The 21,430-nt window shown below is 41.4% G+C and overlaps 1 protein-coding gene across 4 annotated transcripts in view; it reads right to left on the reverse strand.

The window, feature by feature from the left end:
* Positions 1-21,430, reverse strand: part of LOC105489053 (solute carrier family 24 member 2) — a 269,869-nt gene that overhangs the window by 33,077 nt on the left and 215,362 nt on the right. For all 4 annotated transcript variants that reach the window (XM_011753672.3, XM_011753673.3, XM_011753670.3 and 1 more), the window contains one exon: positions 974-1,114. In XM_011753672.3, the coding sequence (XP_011751974.1) occupies positions 974-1,114 (141 nt within the window). The remainder of the gene's footprint in view (positions 1-973; positions 1,115-21,430) is intronic.

The following is a 21,430-nucleotide window of genomic DNA, read 5'->3' on the forward strand; positions in this document are numbered from 1 at the left end:
TCTTTACATTTTTTGAATTAATTAATAATGTTCATAGTCACAAGAATGCTCAAGAAAATGTGAGTAACCTTCCTGCCTCAGACCTTCAGTTGCCCTTCTCACCTTCTCAGAGACAATCACTGTGGTGGTTTTAAAACACAGTTGCAAATTCTTTGACACTCTTCCCAACAGGAGAGTGATATGCTACATGACACTGATGTATTCTACGTAAACTTTTTGTCTCCTTCCCCTTTAATCAAGACACACTTATGACTGCTTTGGTCAGTAGGGCATAGCAGAAGTGAATCTATGTAACTTCTGGGACTGAATCATCATAGACCATGCAGCTTCTGCCTTCTGTCACTGCAACACTCACTCTTGGAGTCCTGACTCACCTCTTACATAAAACATTTCACTATCCTGAGGCCACCATGCTGTGAGGAAGCCCAAGTCACATGAAGAGGCCATGTTTAGGCATTCCAGTAGACAGTCCCAGCTGAGCCTAGTCTTTGAATAATTTCTGCCCAGGTGCCAGAAACGACAAAGAAGCCTCCAGATGATTGTAGCCCCAAGATGAGATACACGTAACCCTTCAAGTCTTCCTACTCAGGCCACAGACATTATGGAGCAGAGACAAGCCATCCACAATGTGTCCTATTCAAATTCCTGATCGACAGGATCCAAGGGCAGACTAAAATGATGGTTGTTTCACACCACTAAGTTTTGGGGTAGTTTGTTATGCAGATTTGATAACTTGAACAATCAGTATGATTGTGTGTCTGCTGAGAGAAATTTGTGTCTTCTTATATGTCACTTTCTCTTTTTCCTTAAATTTTTTTTGTTACATAATAGTTGTACCTATTTTTGCGGTACATGTGAAATTTTGATACAAGTGTATTTCCTTTTTCCTTTTAACGCAAACTGAAGCAGGCTATGCACCCTGTTATGTACCATACGTTTTACAAGGAAACTATTTTAAAAATGCTTTACTTACAGGTTTGCGAACATCAGGTAAGGTAATCCAGAGAGGAAACACTATGGGGAAAACGATCAGAAATGTGACTTGCTTGCGGGTTTCAGAAGGCCAGGCAAGGCTAAGAGGCTGGTCCTCCTCATCATCAGCTGTCTCTGTGGTCTGTGGCAGAAAAAGGTAAAATTAAACAAACAAAAATGTTAAATGTACACAGGCACAACAGCAGGAGCACAGAACAAGGGGAAAGCTCCATGTCTTATCAGGAGTTTTCTGGACTCATTCCAGTAGCTTCATGTGTGTGTTTTTGAGGTTTGTAAGAAAACCTCATTTGTCACAGTCTGAGTCCTAGGAACAAATAATACATTGCCCAGCCATGAGCATGTAAGAATTTTCTTTTCTCTCTTGAATGCTCTTCAGCTTCTCATGTTCATCAACTGATTGTTCAACTGGAGTGGGCTTACAAGTACAATTCACGAGCTTCTTATAAGAAACTATCTGTGGAGGAAAAGACTTGATGACCACCATCTCCCCCATCTTTCCATTTCCTTGAAGACAGAGCCACAAGCTTCAGGCTCCTGGGGAAGGAGAACACTGATAAAAATTAAAATTTCTTTGTTTCTCTTTTTTGTTTTGAACACTGATTTTCATCAGGCCAATGAAAGTAACCACAGAAACAATTCAGTAATACTACTAAGAGAGATTAACTTCCCACTGGCCTTGGAATAACTAAGTGCATAGATTTTTGTGTAGTTGTGTTTTTTTTCTTTCATTGATACTTTACATATTTATGGGGTACGTGTATTTTTTACATGCATTGAATGTGTAATGATCAAGTCGGGGTATTTGGGGTCTCCATCACCTTGACTGTTTATCATTTCTATGTGTGGTAATATTCCGAGCCCTCTCTCCTAGCTTTGAAACATACAGCGTGTTGTTGCTAGCTATGGTCACCCTAGTCTCCTAAGGAACATTAGAACTGATTTCTTCTGTCTAACTGTAAGTTTGTACCCATTGACTGACCTCTTCATTTCTCCCTCTCACCCTCACACCCTTCTCAGGTTGTCAGTTAGTCACCTGCTTAACCACAGTTAAGTTCTAAGCCATTGTACTTGCAGCCAAAGACAACTTATGCAAACATATGCCTCAGTCCTCAGAAACAGAAGGTAGAAGTCGAGCAAGACATTAAACCTGCACAGGGTGTTGGAGCCAGGGAACAAACTTCAGAGTCTCTGACTTGGCAGCCAGTGGCCAGCGTTTTATTTGTCAGCCACTGAAGTCAGTAGCTTCTGAAGTCAGGGCTGGAAGAGATGGAGGATCTGGGCCCAGCAGGGGGTGACTATTAGACTGTCAGCTGAGCCCTCAACACTTCCAAAACAGCACTGTAGACATCATCAATCACTCCCTTCCCTGCTTGTTTAAAAATGAAAGTGCAGCAGTGGACCACGCATCAGATCTAAAAATATCAACAGGAACTTTTCCACTGATGCTTCCTTTTGAGACCATATAAATAACTTTAGAAAGCTCCCACCCCTGGGGCTTTTGCTTCCAGCACCACACACTTTTCAAACAGTAACAGAGCACCCCTCCAGCACCTGTGTCCCTACAGAGGTGGCAGGAGGGGCAGGCTCAGGTCAGCTGGCCTCGAGCAATGCTACGTCTTGTTTATTGACCTGGGAAACCTGAGGTACTGCCGAAAGTATGTGTAGTGGTTTATACAATCTCTTCAACTCTCTCTAGGGGTTACAATTTGAAATAATAATTTAAAAAAGGGATGCCAGGCCATGTTGAAAAAGGTTGGTAACAACAGGTTCTTCTGCTTTGGGTATATGTCCTTGGCAGTGGGTAAAAGAATTTGTAAACAGCAAACATGATGGAATTTAAAGGGATTAGGTATAATAATAAGGCAGAATCAGGAAGTTGGCACAGTTTAGTTTGGTGCCCTGGATCCTTATTAAATACACACCTCACACTCCCTGTTTCTTTGCTATGCAATTCACATATTATTCCATCCATTGCTTTCTTCCATCCTGAAATGGAAGAAATCTTTGATGGAAGCTTGGTGTGCTGGCTCTGGTCCCTCTTCTACGCCACCTCTGTCTCTTCCTTGTGGATATAGCAGGTGTACAGAATATCATTCCCTATTGGGCTCACCAGCCTCCCAAGGTGTCAGCTAGCTACGTGAATAATCTTTGTGTCATGGGGCCAATGTGGATTAAGGAGACAGGTATGTTTTCCTGTCTGTTCCCTCCCAGGTACGATCCTTCTTGTTTAACCCAAATGAATGAGTTTCCCCTTACCTCCTGGAAGTTGTCCCAGAAATAGGCATGGGAGCCTTGGGGCATTGCATCATTCTTAATAAATACCCGATCTCACATGAGAGATGATTTTTTTTTTTTCGAGCAGAGGGGTCAGTCAGCTTCCCTGAAGACCCATCAAGCTGATGAGTTCATTAAGGCTCCTCCCCGTTCTGGGATTGATGCCTCCCCTGAGCTCTGTTCATCACTACCATCCACAATCTAGCAACTTCTCTCTCAACTTCAAGCTAACCATTTTCTGATAAAACAAAAAAGCAACTCTTTATGACTCATATCATTTTAATGACACCAACAGATGGTGACATTTCATCAATAACCCTTCTGCTTATAACCTACGGATTAGCTCCTTTCTCCATCTGCCAAAGTCACCAGGCAGGCATTGCCACTAGCAAATAGCAGAAAATAATAGTCTGTTTGGATGTATAAGCTCTAAACACACTACTGTCCAATGCAAACAATTAGCTATATTGTACAGCTTCCAAAGCTGCATTGGAGGTAGCTGTTGCTAGGGCAGAAATAGATTAGGAGAAGAGACTATGTCTCAGGCTGTGCCAACAGGGCCCTCCATGGAAACTTCACAGCCTCCTGGGGGCCAAGTTCTGCTACAGGGAAGTACGGGAGCCTAGAATCCTGGGGTGGATTTGAGAGGTACCCCAGGAACAAGGCTGTTGGCATACATTAGGTGAAATTGTCTTTGCCAAGTAAAGTCTCACTCTGACTCAATGGGAGGCAGCTTGCAAGCTGGTTAGGGAAGTGGAAGAAAAAAATACTGTTACAAGTTTGAGGCTCATTTTGTCTTTGTTCAAACTGGATGCTCCAGGGGAGAGGCAACTGAGGTTAGGGCAGCAATCTTCCAACTTTTCCTAGAGTTGTGATATGCTGGCTTTGACCTGGTGACAACTCACCCTTACCTCCTAAAACTTCTGCAGAGTGTCCATAGAAAACAAAACAAAGCAAAATGGTCCAGAAAGGATTCAAATGGCTTTTGATATAAGGGCTTAAAATAGTTTGATATCTGCTGGGGTCTCTGTAGAAGCCCTAGAATTGTGTAAAGCTTTAGGGCCTTGTAATCTTTGATATGAAAAATCTGACACAAAAACATATGACTTTAAGTTCCCACATGGTGGGTGGTGGTGTGTTGGTTGTCAGAACTTAAAAGAGCCAGTGCAGCATGCTGGGCGGAGTAGGTGGTAGAGAATCAGGAATCCTGAGTTCCAGTGTCTGCTCAGGCTGTGATTCCATGAGCAGTCACCACCAACACCTGCAAGCAGTCACTGAGCACCTACAGGTGCAAAGCACTGCATTTAATTCTGGGACTCGTGCTTTCGAGGAGTCTTGAATTTAAAAGGTGAGACAGAACAGAAGATTCCAAAGAATTACTGCAGTATTTATCCAGTTACAGGGATGCTGGCAGGTTACGTGGCAAGAGACTACTGCTTGTCTTCCTATATCTATTCTGCCTATTGTGGACTGAATTGTGTTCCTCCCAATCATGCCCCTTCCTTCCTCCCCAACCAAATTCATATGTTGAAGCTGCAACCCCCACCTCTCCCCATCAGTACCTCAGAATGTGACTTATTTGGAGATAGGATCTTCAAAGAGGTAATTAAGTTAAAACAGGGCCACTAGGGTGGGTCCTAATCGAATCTGCCTGGTGTCCTTACAGGAGAAGATCAGGACACCTGGAGAGACACCAGGGGTTCCTGTGCACAGAGGAAAGGCCACATGAAGATGGGGGCACAGCAGGAAGGTGGTGCCAGCAAGCAAAGGAGAGAGGCCTCCAAGGAAACCAACCCTGCCAACGCCTGGAGCCTGGACTTCTAGCCTCCAGAACTGTGGTAAAGTAACTTTCAATAAAAAGTGATACAAATAAAAAGTGATACAGTGTAACAACTATTTACATAGCATTTACATTGCATTAGTCATTCTAAGCAATCTAGAGATGATTTAAAGGATATGGGAGGATATATATTTGTTACATGCAAATTCTACCCCATTTTATATCAGGGGCTTGAGCATCCATGGAATTTGGTATCCTTGGGGATCTTGGAACCAATCCCCCATGGATACCGTGGGACGACAGTACTGCCTTTTGGCTTTAACAAATAGAAAGCTTGCTTTTAGCTAGGCCTGGAATAATTTCAGCCTTCTTGGCCAGGTGTGGCAATGTGATTAAGTTCTGGCCAAAGGATGTATTAAAGTGTCTGCCACACAACTTCCTAGATCTGTCTTTAAAGCGTGGGGGTGTATCCTTCCGTCCTCCTTCCTGATGGCTGGAGGGGACATTTTGCCCACAGCAGAAGAAAATCTTGGGCCATGGGGTAGAGGAACAATATGTGAGGCTCTGAGTTTCTGACACCCATCAAGGGCCATTCGAGCCCTGGACTGCCTATATTGACTTGAGAGACAATCTGAAACTTACGATTGATTGCAATGCTTCTGGGACAAAGGCACCCACATGCTGTGACTTCGTTTACTGAGCAGCCTGGGATCGCTCTATGAATTACACAGGAAGCAGGAATCTGGTCTCTCTATAAGATATCTTATTAATGCAGGTCAGGGGACCACATGTAAACACTAGACTAGGTGTCAAAATGCGGGACTTCACATGGGTTTTCTCGCTGTTTATAGGAAAGTCTGCCCAAGTCATGCACCCAACAATGACAGTGCTGGATCTGTGCTCGCCGTGTTCCAGTCTTACTACTGTCCTTTCTCATCCTGAGCTGTATTTTCTCAAAACCATTCATTTTATCCTTTTTCATTAGACGTATTTTTGTAAGTAGCCTCGAATCTTGTGAAAAAAGCTGAGGCAGGACTAAAGAAATGTAACATTCTTCAGTGGTGTAATAGAAATTTTAGTGTAACTGTATCAGGTTGAAAAGACTTGAGAGCCGGGCTCGGTGGCTCAGGTCTGTAATCCCAGCACTTTGGGAGGCCAAGGCAGGTGGATCACTTGAGGTCAGGAGTTCGAGACCAGCCTGGTCAACATGGTGAAACCCCATCTCTACTAAAAATACAAAAATTAGCTGGGTGTGATGACAGGTGCCTGCAATCTCAGCTACTTAGGAGGCTTGAGGCAGGAGAATCACTTGAACCCAGGAGGCACAGGTTGCAGTGAACTGAGATCTCGCTGCTGCACTGTAGCCTGACAACAGAGGCTCTGTCTCAAAGAAAAAAAAAAGACTTGATAAAGAGAATATAAATGTTATTCTAAGTAACAACTGGTAACAAATGGATAACCACCTTCTAGGACTCATTTATCAATACTGGAGGTTGAAATCTGGAGGTTCGGCCATCAGAACTCTTACGGAGCACAGAAGAGAAGAGTTTCAGAGGTCAGTTAGCATCTACTGGAAGGGGTAAAATCAGCTTGCCTTTTTTTTTTTATCTGGTAAATGGGAGAGGTACAGCAGTAGCCGGTCCAGATTCTCATAGCATCATGAGAATCCATTCAGCTTCTTTGCATGTGCATCTTACACTTTTTCCACGTGAATTTGGTATAGATGTTTGCCCCCAAATAAACATCAGGTCTTCGGTGGAGGGGCCTGAGCTGGATTCACTAGTTCAGAGGTTGCCTCAGAAGCCAGAAAAATATTTCTTGGAGGCAATGCAGTTTCTTATTTGTTTTTGTCTGTGAAGGGCACTGAGCAAGATTCCAGAGTGAAGGAGAACCTGCTTTAACACAATCTCTCCTGTCAGAGAATTAAAGTGAAAATCCAGGAGGCATCTGAAAATAGGCCTAATTCAAGTTCAGTTTTATTGACTGGTAATAACATCTCAACACCAGTTCACAAGGAGCAATCTCAGAGGATCACCCAGATTTGCCTAAATCCCAGTTGAGGCTTGATTCAGGCTGGGAGTGAAGTTCTTACATCTCTCTCCCGGCTCACTTCAACACTTAGGAGTGCCACCTCTTATCATTGGGAAGCCCTTTCAGTGTGGCATGATGCTGGGTCAAAATAGAATGTCAGCACTTACGTATTTATGTAAAAACATAATTCATTGACTTTAAAAACATTAGTGCATCTCACTGCTTCTAGGCCCTGCCAGACCTTAAACACTATCTTATTGCAAGGCAGAGCTTAATTGTCTCCTGGGATGTTTTAATGTGGGTTACCTTCCTGTACAAGAACTTGTTACTCAATTAATCATATGGACGATAATAGATCACAACAGACAAGCTGCAATCATAGATGTCTGCAGTCCTTTAGAGCAGGAGCTTTAGACCCCAAGAGAAGGAGCTCCAGAATTTCAGAATTGGAAAAGTCTTGTCCTTGAGACCAGCCCCTTCCATTTGATGGGTAGGGAACCTGAGATGGAGTGACCTGTTGAAGAAAAGTGGCAGTGCCAGGCCAACCCTCAGTAACCCCTAACTCGCAGCTTAAGGATCTTCCCCTATTCCACACTCCCTCCTTTCCTCAGTCCTAAAAATAGATACAAATGGTTTTTACATCCAGTTATACCAGGCTTCTCAGCTTTGTTTTGTAATAAATTTAATCTATTAAAATAAAAGCTAGGTATAGCAAACATGAAGTGTAACAGTTCAGTCAGGGTGGTGGAAAAAATTGTAAGAGGAAATTATAGGAAAGAGAAGCAAACCTTCTTGGAAGGCCCGGGGATCGGGGGTGGTTTACAAAGCTTTGGGGGAGAATGAGCTGAAAGCAGTGGCTCTTATCCTGGGGCAGAGGGCGAGAAGTAGGTACAATAATACAAGGGAGTTTATCTGAATAATTTGTTTACTCATGTCTCCAGAAACCTGGCCTTTAATCATCTGTGTGTAATTACCCTCTAGTGGTGTTGACTCAAAACCTTTGTCATTAAATCTGCGCTGAAAAAATGCTGGCTGGGCCAGATAGTCAAGGCGTGTGGCTGCCACAGCTCTGTGAGTGGCCTGGCCTCCTAGCTGCTCTTTCACTGAATATCGGTGTCTGAGTATGTTATTCATCTGTTGTGCAGCCTGGGTCTGTGGGTCAGACCCCGGCAATGAAGCATTTAATTGACTTTTTTTTTTCTATTTTCTTGAGCCTAAATCTAATTTCTAATGGTCTGAATGGCTCACATTTCTTTCTTTTTATTTTTTTATTTTTATTTTTATTTTTTTGAGACAGGGTCTCACTCTGTCACCTACACTAGAGTGCTAGATTGCAGTGGCATGATCTCAGTTCACTGCAGCCTCCATCTCCCTGGGTTCAAGCAATCTTCCCACTTTAGCCTCCCAAGTAGCTGAGACTACAGGTATGTACCACCATGGCTAATTTTTGTTTATTTTTTGTAGAGACAAGATCTCACTTAGTTGCCCAGGCTGACTCAAGTGATCCCCCTGCCTTGGCCTCCCAAAGTGCTGGGATTATGGGTGTGATATTTCTTTAAAAAGCTGATAAACATCTGAATATTGTATTCCTTTCCTTTTCTCAGAGTCATGTAACATCCACAGCAGCATTGAAAGTGAAATGAAGGGCAGACCTGGGGGTGTGTGGAGAGTAGGGGCCACTGAGATGCCCTCTTCTCTCCTTTAGCTCACTGAGTAACATCTCCAAGTTCCTAGGTGCAAATTTAAAAATGAAGTGCAGGTGCTAAGTCATCAGTGAATATCAGGACTTCAAATATAAGTTAGGAAGAAAGACTTGTTCTTTAGCATCTCTACCCAAGAAAAAAGTAGAGATTTAGCTCAGTTTGAGGTAGAAGGAGGTGGCAACCAAGTGCGCTATGGCCAAAATGAGGGCTTGTGATTTTATGTGCACTTCATTGCTGATGTCACCCCTGATTCCCATTAACTGTGGATAATCTGGCTCTGGCTACTTCTAAAATGGATATCTGGGGGACATTGTAGAAGATGGATTAAGCCCTTTATAACAATAAACTTTCCTGGGGCTAACTTTAGCAAGAACTGAAAGAGGAAATAGGTTATTTTCAGACTCCAACATTCAGTGTTCAAAGGCCAACAGAGCCCCATGAGAAGAATATGCACAACAAAAACAGCATCATCTTTAAACAAGCAACTATCTGCTTCTCCTCCTACCTCCCTCCTCTTTCATTATTAAAGCATTAAAAATACTCTCTCTGACAAAGGTGGCATGTTTTATTTTTCCAATTAGATTTCCTTGGAAACTGGTAAAAAAGTGTGTGCCTATAGTGAGTGTGTGGGAGGCTCCTAGGAGAAGACATCTTGAGAGTGTCTTACCTAATTGCAGGGATGGTTGGAGAGGGGATCGAGAGACAAAGACACACTTTTCATATGGTTTTCTACTAAATAGGAAGTCAAGCCCAAGGCTGTCTTAAATGTAAAAGAATGGAATTTGTAACATCGTTGTTATAAAATTAACTAGGATAATCCAGGAAGAGCACTTAGAATAGTGTTTGGCACATAGTGAACACCCAAACAAATGTCAGTTATTTAAAGTAAATATTTAGGAAAACAATTTCTTCAAAGACATGTAGGAGAAAAAAAGCTTGACTAGGTGAATTATAACATTTCCAGCAATATGATTCTATAATTCAATTATTTGATTTGAAGGTGGAAAATGCAAAAATTTTGTACCTCCATCTGTCCACTTATCCAATATTTATCAAGCATTCATTGACTTTAGTGATATCAATAATTTTTTTTCTTTTTTTTTCTTTTTTTTTTAAAATTATACTTTAAGTTCTAGGGTACGTGTGCACAATGTGCAGGTTTGTTACCTATGTATACGTGTGCCATGTTGGTGTGCTGCACCCATTAACTCGTCATTTACATTAGGTATATCTCGTAATGCTATCGTTCCCCCCTCCCCCCTCCCAACAATAGGACCTGGTGTGTGATGTTTCCCTTCCCATGTCAAAGTGATCTCATTGTTCAATTCCCACCTATGAGTGAGAACATGCAGTGTTTGGTTTTCTGTTCTTGTGATAGTTTACTGAGAATGATGGTTTCCAGCTGCCTGCCTCCATGTCCCTACAAAGGACACAAACTCATCCTTTTTTATGGCTGCATAGTATTCCATGGTGTATATGTGCCACATTTTCTTAATCCAGTCTGTCACTGATGGACATTTGGGTTGATTCCAAGTCTTTGCTATTGTGAATAGTGCCACAATAAACATACATGTGCATGTGTCTTTATAGCAGCATGACTTATAATCCTTTGGGTATATACCCAGTAATGGGATAGCTGGGTCAAATGGTATTTCTAGTTCTAGATCCTTGAGGAATCGCCACACTGTTTTCCACAATGGTTGAACTAGTTTACAGTCCCACCAACAGTGTAAAAGTGTTCCTATTTCTCCACATCCTCTCCAGCACCTGTTGTTTCCTGATTTTTTAATGATTGCCATTCTAACTGGTGTGAGATGGTATCTCGTTGTGGTTTTGATGTGCAATTCTCTGATGGCGAGTGATGATGAGCATTTTTTCATGTGTCTGTTGGCTGTATGAATGTCTTCTTTTGAGAAGTGTCTGTTCATATCCTTCACCCACTTTTTGATGGAGTTGTTTGCTTTTTTCTTGTAAATTTGATTGAGTTCTTTATAGGTTCTGGATATTAGCCCTTTGTCAGATGAGTAGACTGCAAAAATGTTCTCCCATTCTGTAGGTTGCCTGTTCACTCTGATGGTAGTTTCTTTTGCTGTGCAGAAGCTCTTTAGTTTAATGAGATCCCATTTGTCAATTTGGGCTTTTGTTGCCATTGCTTTTGGTGTTTTAGACATGAAGTCCTTGCCCATGCCTGTGTTTTGAATGGTATTACCTAGGTTTTCTTCTAGGATTTTTATGGTTTTTGGTCTAACCTTTAAGTCTCTAATCCATCTTGAATTAATTTTTGTATAAGGAGTAAGGAAAGGACCCAGTTTCAGCTTTCTACTTATGGCTAGCCAATTTTCCCAGCACCATTTATTAAATAGGGAATCCTTTCCCCATTTCTGTTTTTGTCAGGTTTGTCAAAGATCAGATGGCTGTAGATGTGTGGTATTATTTCTGAGGGTTCTGTTCTGTTCCATTGGTCTATATCTCTGTTTTGGTACCAGTACCATGCTGTTTTGGTTACTGTAGCCTTGTAGTATAGTTTGAAGTCAGGTAGCGTGATGCCTCCAGCTTCGTTCTTTTGGCTTAGGATTGTCTTGGCAATGCAGGGTCTTTTGTGGTTCCATATGAACTTTAAAGCAGTTTTTTCCAATTCTGTGAAGAAAGTCGTTGGTAGCTTAATGGGGATGGCATTGAATCTATAAATTACCTTTGGCAGTATGGCCATTTTCACAATATTGATTCTTCCTATCCATGAGCATGGTATGTTCTTCCATTTGTTTGTGTCCTCTTTTATTTCACTGAGCAGTGGTTTGTAGTTCTCCTTGAAGAGATAAGTCCTTTACATCCCTTGTAAGTTGGATTCCTAGGTATTTTATTCTCTTTGAAGCTATTGTGAATGGGAGTTCACTCATGATTTGGCTCTTTGTCTGTTACTGGTGTATAAGAATGCTTGTGATGTTTGCACATTGATTTTGTATCCTGAGACTTTGCTGAAGTTGCTTATCAGCTTAAGGAGATTTTGGGCTGAGACAATGGGATTTTCTAAATATACAATCATGTCATCTGCAAACAGGGACAATTTGACTTCCTCTTTTCCTAATTGAATACCCTTTATTTCTTTCTCTTGCCTGATTGCCCTAGCCAGAACTTCAGACACTATGTTGAATAGGAGTGGTGAGAGGGGTCATCCCTGTCTTGTGCCAGTTTTCAAAGGGAATGCTTCCAGTTTTTGCCCATTCAGTATGATATTGGCTGTAGGTTTGTCATAAATAGCTCTTATTATTTTGAAATAAGTTCCATCAATACCGAATTTATTGAGAGTTTTTAGTATGAAGGGCTGTTGAATTTTGTCAAAGGCCTTTTCTGCATCTATTATTATGTGTTTTTTGTCTTTGGTTCTGTTTATATGCTGGATTACGTTTATTGATTTGCTTATGTTGAACCAGCCTTGCATCCCAGGGATGAAGCCCACTTGATCATGGTGGATAAGCTTTTTGATGTGCTGCTGGATTCGGTTTGCCAGTACTTTATTGAGGATTTTTGCATCAATGTTCATCAGGGATATTGGTCTAAAATTCTCTTTTTTTGTTGTATCTCTGTCAGGCTTTGGTATCAGGATGATGTTGGCCTCATAAAATGAGTTAGGGAGGATTCTCTCTTTTTCTATTGATTGGAATAGTTTCAGAAGGAATGGTACCAACTCCTCCTTGTACCTCTGGTAGAATTATGCTGTGGATCCGTTTGGTCCTGGACTTTTTTTGGTTGGTAGGCTATCAATTATTGCCTCAATTTCAGAGCCTGCTATTGGTCTATTCAGAGATTCAACTTCTTCCTGGTTTAGTCTTGGGAGAGTGTAAGTGTCCAGGAAATTATCCATTTCTTCTAGGTTTTCTAGTTCATTTGCATAGAGGTGTTTATAGTATTCTCTGATGATAGTTTGTATTTCTGTGGGGTCGGTGGTGGTATCCCCTTTATCATTTTTTATTGCGTCTACTTGATTCTTCTCTCTTTTCTTCTTTATTAGTCTTGCTAGCGGTCTATCAATTTTGTTGATCTTTTCAAAAAACCAGCTCCTGGATTCATTGATTTATTGGAGGGTTTTTTCTGTCTCTATGTTCTTCAGTTCTGCTCTGATCTTAGTTATTTCTTGCCTTCTGCTAGCTTTTGAATGTGTTTGCTCTTGCTCCTCTAGTTCTTTTAATTGTCATGTTAGGGTGTCAATTTTAGATCTTTCATGCTTTCTCTTCTGGGCATTTAGGGCTATAAATTTCCCTCTCCACACTGCTTTAAATGTGTCCCAGAGATTCTGGTATGTTGTATCTGTGTTCTCATTGGTTTCAAAGAACATCTTTATTTCTGCCTTCATTTCGTTATGTACCCAGTAGTCATTCAGGAGCAGGTTGTTCAGTTTCCATGTAGTTGAGCGGTTTTGATTGAGTTTCTTAGTCCTGAGTTCTAGTTTAATTGCACTGTGGTCTGAGAGACAGTTATAATTTCTGTTCTTGTACATTTGCTGAGGAGTGCTTTACTTCCAACTATGTGGTCAATTTTGGAATAAGTGTGATGTGGTGCTGAGAAGAATGTATATTCTGTTGATTTGGGGTGGAGAGTTCTGTAGATGTCTATTAGGTCCGCTTGGTGCAGAGTTGAGTCCAATTCCTGGATATCCTTGTTAACTTTCTGTCTCGTTGACCTGTCTGATGTTGACAGTGGGGTGTTAAAATCTCCCATTATTATTGAATGGGAGTCTAAGTCTCTTTGTAAGTCTCTAAGCACTTGCTTTATGAATCTGGGTGCTCCTGTATTGGATGCATATATATTTAGGGTAGTTAGCTCTTCCTGATGAATTTACCATTTACCATTATGTAATGGCCTTCTTTGTCTCTTTTGATCTTTGATGGTTTCAAGTCTGTTTTATCAGAGACTAGGATTACAACCCCTGCTTTTTTTGTTTTCCATTTGCTTGGTAGATCTTCCTCCATCCCTTTATTTTGAGCGTATGTGTGTCTCTGCATGTGAGATGGGTTTCCTGGATACAGCAAACTGATGGGTCTTGACTCTTTATCCAATTTGCCAGTCTGTGTCTTTTAATTGGAGCATTTAGTCCATTTACATTTAAGGTTAATATTGTTATGTGTGAACTTGATCCTGTCATTGTGATATTAGCTGGTTATTTTGCTCGTTAGTTGATGTAGTTTCTTCCTAGCATCTATGGTCTTTACATTTTGGCATGTTTTTGCAATGGCTGGTACCTGTTGTTCCTTTCCATGTTTAGTGCCTCCTTCAGGGTCTCTTGAAGGGCAGGCCTGGTGGTGACAAAATCTCTAAGCATTTGCTTGTCTGTAAAGGATTTTATTTCTCCTTCACTTATGAAACTTAGTCTGGCTGGATATGAAATTCTGGGTTGAAAATTCTTTTCTTTAAGAATGTTGAATATTGGCCCCCACTCTCTTCTGGCTTGGAGAGTTTCTGCCGAGAGATCTGCTGTTAGTCTGATGGGCTTCCCTTTGTGGGTAACCCGACCTTTCTCTCTGGCTGCCCTTTACATTTTTTCCTTCATTTCAACTTTGGTGAATCTGACAATTATGCGTCCTGGAGTTGCTCTTCTCAAGAAGTATCTTTGTGGCATTGTTTGCATTTTCTGAATTTGAATGTTGGCCTGCCTTACTAGGTTGGGGAAGTTCTCCTGGATGATATCCTGCAGAGTATTTTCCAACTTGGTTCCATTTTCCCTGTCACTTTCAGGCACACCAGACGTAGATTTGGTCTTTTCACATAATTCCATATTTCTTGGAGGCTTTATTCATTTCTTTTTCCTCTTTTTTCTCTAGACTTCTCTTCTTGCTTCATTTCATTCATTTAATCTTCAGTCATTGATACTCTTTCTTCCAGATGATGGAGTCGGTTACTGAAGCTTGTGCATTTGTCACATAGTTCTCGTGTTATGGTTTTCATCTCTATCAGTTCGTTTATGGCCTTCTCTGTATTGATTATTCTAATTAGCCATTCGTCACATCTTTTTTCAAGGTTTTTAGTTTCTTTGCGCTAGTTATATAGTTCCTCCTTTAGCTCTGAGAAGTTTGATTGACTGAAGCCTTCTCTCAACTCATCAAAGTCATTCTTCATCCAGCTTTGATCCATTGCTGGCGATGAGCTGCGTTCCTTTGGAGGGGGAGATGTGCTCTGATTTTTTGAATTTCCAGCTTTTCTGCACTGCTTTTTCCCCATCTTTGTGGTTTTATCTGCCTTTGGTCTTTGATGATGGTGACGTACTGATGGGGTTTTGGTGTGGGTGTCTTTTCTGTTTGTTAGAAGGAAAACTAACAGTCAGGACCCTCAGCTGCAGGTCTGTTGGAATTTGCTTGAGGATCACTCCAGACCCTGTTTGCCTGGGAATCAGCAGTGGAGGCTGCAGAAGATAGAATATTGCTGAACAGAGAGTGATTGCTGTCTCATTCTTGCTCTGGAAACTTCGTCTCAGAGATGTGCCCAGCTGTGTGAGGTGTGAGGTGTCAGTCTGCACCTAGTAGGGGATGTGTCCCAGTTAGGCTACTCAGGGGTCAGGGACCCACTTGAGCAGGCAGTCTGTCTCTTCTCAGATCTCAACCTCCATGCTGGGAGATCCACTGCACTCTTCAAAGCTGTCAGGGGCATTTACCTCTGCTGAGGTTTCTGTTGCTTTTTGTTTAGCTATGCCCTGTCTCCAGAGGAGGAGTCTACAGAGGCAGGCTGGCCTCCTTGAGCTGTGGTGGGCTCCACCCAATTCGAGCTTCCCAGTGGCTTTGTTTACCTACTTAAGCTTCAGTAATGGCGGGTGCCCCTCCCCCAGCCTCGCTGCTGCCTTGCAGTTAGATCTCAGACTGCTGTGCTAGCAATGAGGGAGGCTCTGTGGGCATGGGACCCTCCAAGCCAGGTGTGGGGTATAATCTCCTGGTGTGCCATTTGCTAAGACCCTTGGTAAAGCGCAGTATTAGGGTGGGAGTTACCCGATTTTCCAGGTGTTGTGTGTCTCAATTTCCTTTGGCTAGGAAAAGGAATTTCCTTCCCCGTTGCGCTTCCCAGGTGAGGCGATGCCTTGCCCTGCTTCAGCTCTTGCTGGTCAGGCTGCACCAGCTGACCAGCACTGATTGTCCAGCACTCCCCAGTGAGATGAACCTGGTATGTCAGTTGAAAATGCAGAAATCACCCGTTTTCTGTGTTGCTCGCACTGGGAGCTGGAGGCTGGAGCTGTTCCTGTTTGGCCATCTTGGGCATGTCCCCTGATATCAATAATTTCTTATTCTTTCAGGCAATATGAATAAATAGAAAGCCTTTGTAAATAAGATGAAAGAGAAAAATTCAGAGCCCTAAGGAGAAAATACGATTTTATTCCAGTAGGCAAGCTTTAAGTAGACTTTCTATCAGAAACAAAGCTGCTAAGCAGGTGTCAAGACTCATAATATTGTGACACCTTAATTCTGTGTTTTGTGCAGAGCTGAAAACAATGGTAGAGTTGGAACTCTTGAAGGTAAAATTACCAAAAATGCACAGTCACACTTTGAAAGAGGGAAATGCTCTGAAATCAACAACTCTTTGCCAAAGAAAAGGTGCCTCCCCAGAAACATTCCATAGAACACTCTTCATTTTGTAAGCTTAAATCACAGTACGCATTTCACAAAAGAAATACCTATAAACTCCCACCCAAAACACTGGCTGGCTCAGGAATAGTAAGTTGTTCTCACCTCCATGGTTTCCTAAACATATTGCCTAATTAGTGGGGTCAGCATACTAATGGCCTTCATTATGTCAACGGATTACGAAAATAGAACATTATACTTGAAATTTAAATATGGAAGACTGACCTATAACATTATTCACTACTGGGTTGTGGATCATTTTGGTCTTACAGACTCAAATACCTGACTTTAAAATCTCTAAGTGACACATGGAAAATGAACTTTTGGCACCCTGACACTGTAGTTTAGGACTCGCCAAGCAAGGTGTGCTGTGAGTCACTTCCAAAGCAAACCCGAGTTCTGGGATGGCTTTCCTAAGGGCTCTAAGGCTGAGGATAAAGCATCATTTGCTTTTCCCCTTTGAAAACGGATGAAAACAGGGAGAGTCTGGAAGAAGAAAAACTGTTAGACCACATGACAGAAAACCAGAGAGCTGTATTCAGAAAAGTTCAGTTACTCAACTCTGATGTCAGTCCCTATTGACTGTTATAGACTGAAAGTTTATGAGCCCTCCCTCCAACCCCCAATTCATGTGCCCAAACTCCACTCCCTACAGTGTGGCTGTATTCAGAGATGAGGCCTCTAATGAAGTGATTAAGGTTAAATGAGGTAATAAGGGTGGGGCCCTGATTCAATAGGATCATAAGAAATTCCAGAAGGCTTGTGCTCTCTCTCTGTCTCTATGTCTCTCTCTTTCCCCTCAGGGTGCATGTGCACCAAGGGAAAGCCACGTGAAGACATAATGAGACAGCAGCCATTTGCAAGCCAAAAAGGAAGCCATTACCAGAGACTGAATCTGCCAGAATCTTGATCTTGGACTTCCAACCCCCCCAGATCTGCGGGAAAATAAGCTGTTGTTTAAGCCACCAAGTCTATGGTATTTTATTCTGGTAGCCCCAGTAGACTAATACAATGCCCATATGCATGTTTATCTTTTTCAAAGATCTCATCTTTGAAATAAATCATTGTGTTCACTTTATTTTTAAATTGCCCTTTTTGTCCACTTATTCTTTACTGAGCCTTAGAAAGATCTCTTTATCTTTGTTCTTTTAATTTTTCAATGTCTTTGCATTTGTGTATGTATGTGTGTGTGTGTGTGTGTGTATATATGTTTTTTTTTTTTTTTTTTGAGACAGAGTCTTGCTCTGTCACCCAGGTGGGAGTGCAGTGGCATGATCTTGGCTCACTGCAGCCTCTGCCTCCCAGGTTTGAGCGATTCTCTTTCCTCAGCCTCCTGTATAGCTGGGATGACAAGTGCCAGACACCATACCTGGTTAACTTTTTTTTTTGGTATTTTTAGTAGAGATGGGTTTTCACCATGTTGGCCAGGCTGGTCTTGAACTCCTGACCTCAAGTGATCTGCCCACCTTGGCTTCCCAAAGTGCTGGGATTACAGGTGTGAGCGACCACACCCAGCCTGTATTTGTATTTTTTAACCAACTAATTCTCTGTACTCTGTTCTTATCCTCTACTTTCCTATCACTTATCTCTTATCCATAAGATAAGTGAAAAAGAGGTAAGTTTACGTGTTTCTTTTTGGAAGGCAATGCCATGTGAGACATTTGTTTTGCCTTCTGTGTGAACATCCTAAACCAACAGAGCTAACAGTTAAGTGGAAAACAGACTTTTTTTTTTTTTTTTTTGAGATGGAGTCTTGCTGTGTTGCCCAGGCAGTGGTGTGATCTCGGCTCTCTGCAACCTCCAACGCCCAGGTTCAAGGGATTCTCCTGCCTCAGCCTCCCAAGTAGCTGGGACTACAGGTGCGTGCCACCACACCTGGCTAATTTTTTGTATTTTTAGTAGAGACGGGGTTTCACCGTGTTAGTGAGGATGGTCTTGACCTTCTGACCTTGTGATCCGCCTGCCTTGGCCTCCCAAAGTGCTAGGATTACAGGCATGAGGCACTACTCCTGGCCGAAAACAGACTTCTTAAAAATAATAAATCTTTGTTTGCCTGGTGGTAGAAAATAATTTACTCCCTTTATAATACCATCATATGGTTTGTTTTATATATAGATGGGAAAAAATCAAGAATTTGGCACCCTAAACACAACATGAGAAGGTTTCATGCACTAATGGCCTCCTGAAAACAACTTAATCTTGGACAAGACTGAACCGAAATCAAGGTTTCAAAATATCTTGCTGTGAGTGATGAAGCTGTCTGGACCTAACTTTTCCAAGAGGCTGAGAAACCATTCTGTAATCATGCAGAATGGCTTCTGAAGAGTCTGGTGGAATGCAACTGTTTTCCCTCACTTTGCATTTTGCTCCAGCGATTCTGAGGTGCAACTTATGGATGAGGTGGATTTTTTTCTGTATTGCTAGAGTAAATTGGATTTTGTTGTTTTCATGGGCTTTGTAAATCTGTAAATCTTGCTGATAAAATCCATAAGAGATTTGCTAACATAAAAGCCAACTGAAGAATCATAAAAAATAATTCAAAAACCATTTTCATCATCTTATTATCAACTGGATTAAAATTACTCATAGGAACAGTAATACTAATGGTAGTATTTCTTTCCACAGTGGTAATGGAGTTTTTTCTTTTTTATTAATAGCCCGTAATGTATCTTATGGGAACAATTTAATAGACATTCTTCAAACTCCTTCAGAAAGCACAATGACAAGTGGCATTTTTAATAGCGAGATTCTCAGCGAATATATAATTCTTTGTCAATATTCAAATTAAGGCAGAAACTCTAGAGTCTGATCTGTATCTATTTCATCTTTTAAATGTGTTGAAAGGCCTCTGAGTGCATCTTAAGCAGTTGGTAAATATTTTTCAGGTCATCACATACAGAAACTGGACCCCAGTTTTTCCTGAAAAGTATGTATGTACAGATTAACAGAAAAAAAATCCACTTCAGAAAATGGAACCCATGTGCCAAGGCCTGGTCAGTAAAAAATTCCTAATTTTTGCTTGTTTTATAATTTGTCTTGGGTTTTCTCTGACACTAGTGGATTTCTTTTCTAAGGTAGTCATAGCACTAACACTGTTCAGGTCTTTAAAAAATCCAATCTGGGCTGGGTTACGGTGGCTCACAATTGTAGTTCCAGCACTTTTGGAGGTCTAGATAGAAGCATCACTTGAGGCCGGGAGTTTGGGAGTAGCCTGGGAAACACAGCAAGACTCATTTCTACAAAAGATTAAAAAAATTAACTGGGCATTGTGGTGTGCACCTGTAGTCCTATGTACTTGTGAAGCTGAGGTGGGAGGATCACTCGAGCCCAGAAGTTGAAGGCTGCAGTAAGCCATGATTGCGCCACTGCACTCCAGCCTGGGTGATGGTACAAGACCCCAACCCTAAAAAAAACTAAGTCCGATGAAGAGTCTTTTGATATTCTTACTTCTTTTACTCTTCAGCTTTGGTATCTCCCCCAGCACTGCTCTTATGTTCTAGTGGTGTCAGACACAAATACACACACCCACTTTTCACCAATGCCTTTACTTCTTGGGTGGCAGAACCTCTTATTATACTTGATTGATGTTCCAGGAGATTGAAAAACCAGGGAAATGCAGTTCTTGCCTATTTTCAAACTTTCAAAATGGTGGACCTGGCTGTTACTCCTTAACTATTTAGAAAGGTGACTTTCTCTTTGGAGGTTCCCAAACCCTGTATTAAACCTCACCACTGCTAAGAACTTAAATGTTTGCTTACTAAGAATAATATTTTAGGGAGAAAGACATCATATGAATTCCAGATACCAAATACTTGGATAATCTTACAAATCCCTATCTGAGCTAACGTTTTTTGACCAACATTTATTACAGAATCTTCCAAAGAGGGTCTAAAATCATAGCTGCAACTTTAAACAACAATGACAACAACAATCTGTAATAAACCTTCTGATTTTCATAATGATCTTCCCTCCTTCCTCCCTTCCAACAATCTGCAACAAAACTATTGGTTTCTATAATGACCCTCCCTCCCTTCCTTCCAACAATCTGTAACAAAACTGTTGGTTTTTATAATGACCCTTCCTTCCTTTCGATGGGGTCTCCTCTGTCGCCTAGGCTGGAGTGTACCAGGGTGATCACAGCACACTGTAGCCTCTGCCTCCTGGGCTCAAGTGATCCTCTGACCTCAGACTCCAAAGTAGCTAGAACCACAGGTGCATGCCACCGTGTCCTGCTAATTTTTTGTATTTTTGGTAGAGATAGGGTTTTGTGATGTTGCCCAGGCTAGTCTTGAACACCTGAGCTCAAGTGATCGACCTGCCTTGGCCTCCCAAAACTGGGATTGATTACAGGTGTGAGCCACCATGCCTGGCCATGACATGTTTTTTAAAATCAACCTCAGAGATCTAAATTTAAGAGTAGGAAGATATTTTTGAGCATTTCTTTTTTTAAAAAGAGAAATTAAAAACCACAGTCACTTGCATCCTGTTTCCCCTACTCATTCTTCACTTTGTGACATAAAACTCAAACATTTTTATCAGCATTATGAGGCTTTATAAAAGCAGATCTTAAAAACTCCACTGAGTTTAGGTAAAGATAACAGTATGGAGAAATAAGTCAGAGCTGAATTCCCGAGAAAGGAAGAGCTTAATATGGCAAGGTAATATTTGAATTGTAAAGTGAGAATAAAAGCACTTGCATTTTACACGTTCTCTATCTCTAACCATGTGTTATCTATCTACCTATCTCTGTATCTGTCAATCAATCAATCACATTCCTAGGAATGTGATTTTCTTATATAAATCTGTTTGCCCACAGGTGCATCTGGGAAGCTCTTAGCCAAAGCAGGGACAATTCTGATTTCCCTAAGGACAGAGGGAAATCTTAGAAGTGAAATGAAATAAAAACTGAAACACATAAAAAAAGCTGTCTCATGCTAAGTGAAAATATAGGACACAGTTATTAAAAGTTGAAGTTTTAGATTTTAGAACTAAGGAATTTGCAAGTCTCTCCCCCTTCTACCCTCGTTTGTGAGCATATTTAAAGGGTT

This window comes from Macaca nemestrina, chromosome 14 (genome assembly GCF_043159975.1).
Source record: "Macaca nemestrina isolate mMacNem1 chromosome 14, mMacNem.hap1, whole genome shotgun sequence".
NCBI classification, from domain to species: domain Eukaryota; kingdom Metazoa; phylum Chordata; class Mammalia; order Primates; family Cercopithecidae; genus Macaca; species Macaca nemestrina.